Source organism: Lasioglossum baleicum, chromosome 8, assembly GCF_051020765.1.
Source record: "Lasioglossum baleicum chromosome 8, iyLasBale1, whole genome shotgun sequence".
Lineage (NCBI taxonomy): Eukaryota > Metazoa > Arthropoda > Insecta > Hymenoptera > Halictidae > Lasioglossum > Lasioglossum baleicum.
Genome location: NC_134936.1, coordinates 10,216,030 through 10,224,921, shown reverse-complemented (window position 1 = coordinate 10,224,921; position 8,892 = coordinate 10,216,030). Strand labels below are relative to the sequence as shown.

The 8,892-nt window shown below is 36.8% G+C and overlaps 1 protein-coding gene across 1 annotated transcript; it reads left to right on the top strand.

The window, feature by feature from the left end:
* Positions 1-3,203: 3,203 nt before the first annotated feature.
* Positions 3,204-7,884, top strand: LOC143211368 (uncharacterized). The gene is made up of 5 exons (XM_076428974.1): positions 3,204-3,312; positions 4,199-4,404; positions 4,492-4,627; positions 5,265-5,489; positions 6,612-7,884. The coding sequence occupies exons 1-5, from the start codon at positions 3,244-3,246 to the stop codon at positions 6,999-7,001; spliced, it is 1,026 nt and encodes a 341-aa protein (XP_076285089.1). The 5' UTR covers positions 3,204-3,243; the 3' UTR covers positions 7,002-7,884.
* Positions 7,885-8,892: the final 1,008 nt, after the last annotated feature.

Sequence of the window (8,892 nt, the reverse complement as noted above, 5' to 3'; positions counted from 1 at the left end):
CCATAACTTCTTTGCAAACTTGAAAATTCTTTTAACACGAAAGTGCACGTTCTGTGCGCAATTCGCGCTCAAGAGAGTTGCTCTCAGCGGACAACCGTAAACGGCCACGTAATTTATCCGGACCATTCTCGCTGTCAAGAAAATTTGTTCGCTGTACTGGACCGGGCCCTCGCCGCCGCCTCAAGGTAAGGCGTTCGAAGTTCTTGGTCCCGATCGGCGTTTACGCCAAACATGGCATAATCGCGGGCCCGTTCTCCAGCGAGAAACGCGGTGCCGAGAAAATGGCAGAAATGTCACGAGAAGTGGGTCGATTATCCCGCATTCTGTACTGGCGCGGCGGCGGCTGGCGTCAGAAACGAGCCGCTCGTGTCCCGAGTGACTTAATTAACTGTTTCCGTTTGTCTCTAACGAGAGGAACGATTCCCCGCGGCCCGTGCTCCAGTATCGATTGCACCTTTTGTCCCGGTCGATCCAGAAACGGCGCGGCGCGGCGTTTTCTGCAATTGAAATCGTGACTCGCAGACGGCTGTTTTAATTACCCACGGTGAAATTAGTATCTCTGCCCGTCTTCCTCCGGCAATCAATTTTATTTAGGTTTATGAATCGCGTTTCTCCTTTCGCAATCGGGTCGCGGGGCTGTATTCATCTCCCGGTCCGACATATTGCAATATTTAAATCGAAGGTGAATTGCAAACTGTAAATTTAAATGGATTAATAACAATATATTTGGGTCATTCCATAAGCAATGACGTTCTTTAATCCATTTCTCAATGAGAAAATTAATATACAGTGGGGGTACAAAGCATTCGTACACATTTTAAAAACCAATAACTTTTTTATAATCGTGCCAAACGACCTGATATTTTCTAATCAATTAGAAGCATTGGTTTACGAAATGATATGCAAGAGAAATTTTCCAAAAATTATCATTTACAAGGTTACATGCAGAAATAAACGAGGCAATTTTTAAAACTTTTTTATTTGGGCCCTTAATGAAAATTTAAAATATATGTTTTGTAGATCTATGTTAGTTATACACATGCTTTAAATTACATCGAAATCGATTAACATACATACGAGCTACAAGTGGTTAAAAAATGGTGAAAATCGAAGTTTTACACGACTTTTGATCAGTTTCTGCTTAAAATAAACAGAATCGTTCATCTTTCGGTGCGTGTCGTTTTTTTCCTGCGTCAACCGATTTCGATGAAATTTTCTGTATGTGTATAACTAACATCAATCTACAAAATATATATTTTAAATTTTTATTAAGGGCCCAAAGAAAAAAGTTTTAAAAAATGCCTTTTTTATTTCTGCATGTAACCTTGTAAATGATAATTTTTGGAAAATTTTTCTTGCATATCATTTCGTAAACCAATGCCTCTAATTGATTATAAAAAATCAGGTTGTTTGGTACAATTATAAAAAAGTTATTAGTTCTTAAAAGGTGTACGAATACTTTATACATCCACTGTATTTTATTTTTGATTGTCAACCAACTTTTTTCTTCCGGGAAAAATCTCAGACCAATCACAGCGCGGCTACAACAGACGGGTTCCGGCTCAGCGATTGGTTTCGCTAAGTGCGACGCTAGCATTAGCCGAGCCGGAATCCGTCCGTAGCTCTGATTGGTCTGCGTTTTTCGTTAAGAATAATATTTATGTTACCAAGATATTCACAGTCTCAGTTTTCAGCTGAAGCTTTATAAATTCTCTCGGGGAACAGCAATCTTTCTACATCGTTAGAATGTAAAATTAATCTTCCCCCGCTTCTGTGTTGCCCACTGCAACTTTTCTAACAATGTTTCCCCGGGAATTTTAAAACGAGAACTTTGCCGAGAGCTTCCAGTTGATTCCGAAAGTTTTTTGACTGGAAGTTTCTTCAGGTTACTCGCTGAAGGAATATAAATATCCACGGTACGTACCGTGCAACTTGGTCGGCTAAATCATTTTTGAACTATGTAACATGAAAAATCCGAATAAAGGATCCTAGGATATAACATTTCACTCATTTTTTCGTAAAACTTTTAATCAACTTATCAGTAACATTATATTTTAAGAAAGAGATCAATTTATGTTACATTATGTAAAAATATTAAATGGGTTAAATGCATCTGCTGCTTATCGAACAATTGATCAGCTCAAGAAACTTCTAAACTCATGAATGAAAATACAAAGCATAAAATTACACACGATCTAGCAAAAATTCATATGAATCCGACACATTAATAATACTTAAAATTTGAAACTTCGGGCGTTAAGAATCAGGATTTGAATTGCATTTGTAGCGTGGTAATGGTGAATGATCTTGGTTCCGAAACTTCCACATTTTTGCCGTGCCGTTCCAGCGGGATGCTCTGCCGAAAGACAAATAGCAGTCTGTGTTAACTTACGGAAGCTTTATCCATTCGCCAAACAGGCGAGAATTAGCCAGAACAGAGTTCCAATTGCTAAAATGCGCTCGAAACAAAGCTAGACATAGCGTTTGCTTGTGCAAGCACAGTTGAACATACAGCGTTCGAATTTTCTGCCGTTTCTTCCTCCGAACCATTCTCTGGAAATTTTCTCAAGCTTCTCCTTCTTCTTATAAATTGAAGACCGGGGAGCTCAATTACATATCATACGGTACTGATATAAACACCATACGTAATAAGGACATTCCGGTGTCGAGCACATTCGTAGCCAGTAAGGCTAAATGTTTTCGTGCTGGGGGAACCGTCTCGCAAGAACTTCGAAATGAACCAATTGAAATGTGCAGAAGAATTCACTCAGTTTCTTTGCCGCTGGATGGAGCCTGTTACGAACGTAATGTATTTGTTTCTTATTGAATTGTTTAATTGAAATTCGTTAACGGATTTTCAATTGCCAATCCCTCTGAACAATTTTGTTGATGAAAAAAGAAATACAGTGATATGATTTATTCTGTAGTTTGTTAGGGAAATATTGAAGATTGTGAAAAAATAAATGTTGCGACAATGTAAAGTCACTGTTCCTTTTACATTGTACTCCAACGACAATTATTCGCGGTGAACAATCTGTCCTCTTTTCTTAACAAAGAAACAATTAAGTCGATTAAGCTTCTTGCGTTACAAATTGAAGACCGGGGAGCTTGATTACCTATCATACGATACTGATGTAAACATCACACGTAATTAGGGCATTCCGGTGTCACTGGTCGAGCTCATTCGTAGCCAGTTCGGCCAAATTTTTCGTACTAGGAGAACCGTTTCGCAAGAACATCGAAATGAATCACGTGAGATTTGCAGAAGAATTCTCTCTGTTTCTTCGCCGCTGGATGACCCCTGTTACGAACGTAATGTATTCGTTTCTTTCTGCACAAATTCGTTGATGAAAAAAGGAATAAAGTGTTGCGGAAATATGGAAGATTAATTTTGCGACAATGTGGTGTGGATCATTCTGTACAAGTGTCACTGTTCTTTTTAAATTGTGCTCTGACGACAATTCTCTTGACGTGCTCTATAATAATTAAATTTATGTGGAAGCAGTTACATATATTACAATGATTCCGTTAAAATTTAAATACGAGTGTGTAGCTACCTTCCAGCTACAATTTATAGCTAAAATGTTGGTCACTATGTTTTGCAAAAATGTGCAAAATCTAAAACATTATTATTAAACTAAGAGAATTCGTGCAAATATTTAAAAAATACATATAAATTCGGTATATTGTAATTGAATATATAGTTTATAATATCTACAGAATGGCAATATCAAGTTGCTGCATCAAAGTGAAAGTTATGAATTTTGTTTATAGTTAATCCTTCAAGATTTCCTTCACACTATTTTAACACATTACAACCGGTAATTATTGCATAATTTTGAAAAATCTATGGTTCATGCCTGAACACTTTTTACTGAATCGTTAAACAGCAACAGCAATTTTCATTTTGAACTAGCAAGTCACTCTCAATAAAGTCATCTAATAGTTTTATTCAAGATTGCAATGTGGAAGAAAATTTCTAAGCTTTCTTTCTGTACAGCACAATTATTAACAATCCTATTAATAGGCTTCCGGTAGATAAAGTGTTAAGCTTATATTTTCTACCAGTAATGCAAATTTTTCTAATTTCCTATTCTCCTTTAAAATGGGAACTGAAAATACATTTAAAGATTTTCGCCCTACAACTGTGAAATTTGAATTGACACAACTTAATCAAATCAGTTTTTAATCATTGCAGGAGGATGGAACATCAGCTCCCCTCTTAACAAACCAGCAAATAGCAAGCGCTATACACAATGTCGAGCAAGTGCTTCTCGGCGTGAATCTGGCTATGCCAGATTATTCTTCAGTGAAAACACCTGCGACAGGGATTGCAGTTTGTACTCCCTCTGCGCCAATGATACAGAAATCCAGCCTGGATACACCCAATACATCTCTGGGAAGGTTGTTAATATCATGCAAATTTGTTCAAATATTCCCTGTGTTTAAGAATCCCTTCTAATTGTGTCTCATTCGAATGTATGATTTTAGATATAGGTCGTTAGACACCTTAATGGCTGAAGACAAAGATGCCGCGACTAAAGTTGAGGAGCTGGCATCGAAGAGTCAAGAAGAAATGGATATTGACGAGAATACGGGAAATGAAACCACAATCGAAGAGATGAAGGTGTTTATTAATAGCAAAGACAATCTTTGGTATCGTCTACGAAATGTTTCCTTGGCTGGGAAAAAGTGTTTGTAGAGTTGCTAAAGATGTCATTTTATTTTTTCCTGTAATGGGGGTCTACAGTGTTTATTCCTGGATTCTTTAACCTATTTGAGTTATTAATCTGTACTTATAAAAATATGTATAACATTGATCTGATAGAAATGACTAAAGTTCCTTTTCACTGCTTGAAATTTTTCTATTTAATTATTAGATGATTGCACAAGTTCGTGCCCGATTTTCATTGATGTCGCATAACTATACTGCAGAGCGGAGTGTAACAAAAATTATATAGACTCACTATTCTTTTCTAATTGTAGGAAATTTAACTCCCTTTAAAATTTAGCCATTGAATTTTATTTTCAAATCGGGCACGAACTAATGCAATCATCTGATATAAAGTTTACGGGTGATAATAAATATATTTTTCATTCTATTTTATTATTCAAATGTATTTAATGTAGTTTATATTATAGGATTAATGTAGTGAAATATTTAATTGTGTAATTTAATAATTGTGGTGATTGAATCTGAATTGTTTCGATTGTTCGATCGTTGCAATGTTAGTGATGTGAAATCAATATTTTCGTGTTCACAGTTCATATCACGGTCGAGTCCAGCGATTCACGTGACCAAAATCGGCAAATCCGACACTTTTATTCGCGAAGAGGAGAAGGCTAAAGTCGACGCTGATCAAACAATCAGCAACACTTTTATCGAAGCCGATGCGTCTGCTAATGAACTGCAAAGAATCCTGAAAAAATTTGACGAGCTGCGAGATTGCGCTAGCAACGTTGTATCGAGGATCGATGATGTGAAAAAGGTTGACAAATTTACTTTACTCTTTCATTATTTCACACTCGATGACACCGCCATTCACATTTCTCAGATGAACTCGACACTGAGTTTCATCATTCTCATACCATTCACTACAACATATTTCTATTTTATTTGATCATTCACCTCTAACTTGACGTAAAGAGAAGAATATGAACAGTATTTTAATTTTATCTTGTCATTTGGTTCTAATTTGGTGTATTTATTTAAATACTTGAAACTACATCAAATACTCTAACTTGATGTGTTCATTTAAAAAATGAAATTCTGAGCAAACCACAATTTTCAGCTAACAAGAAAAAAGATTATAAATTGCAATAATTGTAATAGACTGACTTATTTTATTTGATCATTCACCTCTAACTTGACGTAAAGAGAACAATATGAACAGTATTTTAATTTTATCTTGTTATTTGGTTCTAATTTGGTGTATTTATTTAAATACTTGAAACTACATCAAATACTCTAACTTGATGTGTTCATTTAAAAAATGAAATTCTGAGCAAACCACAATTTTCAGCTAACAAGAAAAAAGATTATAAATTGCAATAATTGTAATAGACTGACTTATTTTATTTGATCATTCACCTCTAACTTGACGTAAAGAGAAGAATATGAACACTATTTTAATTTTATCTTGTTATTTGGTTCTAACTTGGTATATTTATTTAAATACTTCAAACTACATCAAATACTCTAACTTGATGTGTTCATTTAAAAAATGAAATTCTAAGTAAACCACAATTTTCAGCTAACGAGAAAAGAAAATTATAAATTGCAATAATTGTAATAGGCTGAAGAATATGGAAGAGCATATATTTATTTTATTTTATTATTCACCTCTAACTTGACGTAAAGAGGAGACTATGAAGAATCGTTTATTCGGCTCTAATTTGATATATTTCTTTAAAATTTGAAACTGTAGCAAATACTCTAACTTGATATTTAAGAAATTGAATTGTGACAAAACCACAATTTTTGTTAATGAGAATCGTGTTATAAATTTGAATAACTGTAACCGGCAGAAGAGTATGATTAATTGTATTTCAATTTGACTATTCGCCTCCAGGTCGATACTAATCAAGAAAAAACCTCTTAAAATCCGCAGGAAGTATGTCCGCAATCAACGAAACCGATTCGACGACTGTCTTCCATCGGAGGTTTCCCAGGATTGGGTCGGACCTCGACTTTGATAAGACCAATGCCGCCGACTAAGCTGAGAAGATCCTCGGCAGGTATCCCTGGGACACCCACGTCCTCGAAATTGAACTCGGGGATGAAGGTTGAAAAGAGTACGATTTGCACAAGGCGTTCCATATCGGTTACTTCGACGGTACGATCTCCGAACGCCACCATTCAACAGCCCAAGAATCGTTCACCATCGACGACGACAACCGTGCTAATGAAAAAATCCCCAATCACCACAAAAAATCCCAAGTATGCTCATGTGCAGAGTACTATACCGAAACCTACGACAACAAAACGGAAAGCTCAATAACTCGAGGTCTCCAATCATAAAGCAACGAAGCTAAGAATTTCCGGTTTATGAAATTCTATTGCGATACTTTCCTTTAAATGAATTTCTTAATTATTTATTCACAATGTAAATAGCATATGTTTTAATTGTGTTTTAATTATTTATCTTTCACTTCTAGTTAGTGTATTCTTGTTTTCTTCTTAATCCGATCAATAATTCTTTCACTTTATCATGGCGTAGTGTGTACACGAATGTAAACTATATCTTCTAACTATTAAAACAGAGAATCGTATGCCAAAAAGAAGTGATACAATGATCGAGATAATTCGAAATGTCCGTAGATAGTATGAAATTCCGACAAGCCACACTAAACCCGAGTACACAGCGTGGAAATTTCTTTCTGGGCCCGTCACTCGCTTAATAAGCTAAATGAGACACTTTACATACGCGCCGATGGAATAATTTAATGTCCCCGTCGCATCGGGTCTCGCGCGATTTAAAATTCAGATCATTGGCGGCGTTCGATGAAGTTGCATCACCGGTGTACTCACGATCGTACGAGTACAGGTACTTTCGAAACTCGATCGGCCGGTCGGCTTGACGTGGGTGAATCGGCCGCGGGCCGTGCTCTGGTTGATGCATTTTCGTCGTTTTCTCCCCACCTCCGTTGCACTCCGAACACCTTGCATACCTGAAGCCTTGCCTAACGGGCTGCAAGAATGGGAGCGTCGTCGTCGGCAGGCGAAAATTGTTAAGCCCGCTCCGCGTTGTTTGATCGCGAGCTCTTACGCTCGGAGCGTGGCCGCGAGCCAGCCGATTCCCCACAGAAATGGGCGTGAAGATCGATTTTCTCTTTTCCATGATTTATCGCGGCGATTTCGAGCGCCCTGTATTCGTTATAATGATGCGGGTAAATGTATTCTGATAATGTATTCAGATAATGAATGAAACTCTTTTCTATTTTACGTAATACAACAACATAATTTTTGTATAAATAATAAATTTGTATGTCACATTGTATGAATATTCTATATTTAATCTATGTATAATAAATTTCAATGAAAGTGTGTTGCAAATATCAATTAGTTCTGCAGACACAACCTCCATCAAACTTACAACAACCAATATGTTTTAAATAACGGAGCTGCACAGTGCAATATCGTTTCTCATTATCTGCAACACGTTCGTTCAATTGATTAAAAATTACTCCGTCTTAATTACGAGAAGGGGGAAGCCAGAGAAAACCAGTTAACCAACGAACCCTCGCACGTCACTAAGTTACGGCGGACAAATTAACTATTAGCATCCCGGCCTCTAATTATAAAAATCGCGTAGGCGTTACTTTGGCGCCGCACGCCTTCATCAATCATCCGTCAATCTGAGAACCGGCGTTTCTTTTAGATTATCTGATCTTTGTCTAGAAAGGTAGGGCATGGTTACTAGGGAGTTGGTAATCTCTCAACTTGCAATTATCCCTTACGATCTGAACGCTTTATCTAGACTTGGATCGTGTTAAACCGCCATTTTGACAGTGGGTAGATAGTTGTAGACAGAAATTATGCTGTTCAGCCGGTTTTGAGTGCAGTGTAAAACCTGGAAAATTTGTATACCTTCTCATTTATTTAATACTAGCTGTACCCGGCCACGCGTTGCTGTGGCACTACCATATTTTACCGTTTTGACCATATTTCTGATTCTAACTTCTGTAAAACTGTTGGACTTATTTTGTAAACTTTCGCACGCTAAATATGCCTGTTTGCTCGAAACTTATTTTGCGACAAACGGTTCAAAAGTTACGGCCGAAAATACCTCAAAACTATCAACATTTTCGAGTTTGTATCGTTTTTTTGCATTACCCCTTAGATCGCGTCGGAGAAAAAAGTGTCAAGTATGAAAGTTGTAGAGAATTAAA

Excerpts from the sequence above, each read along its gene's own strand:
- LOC143211368 (XM_076428974.1), top strand. The coding sequence starts at position 3,244 with ATGAATCACGTGAGATTTGCAGAAGAATTCTCTCTGTTTCTTCGCCGC. Across the intron at positions 4,405-4,491 it reads CCCAATACATCTCTGGGAAG|ATATAGGTCGTTAGACACCT; the intron begins GTTGTTAATATC and ends GTATGATTTTAG. Across the intron at positions 4,628-5,264 it reads CCACAATCGAAGAGATGAAG|TTCATATCACGGTCGAGTCC; the intron begins GTGTTTATTAAT and ends TCGTGTTCACAG.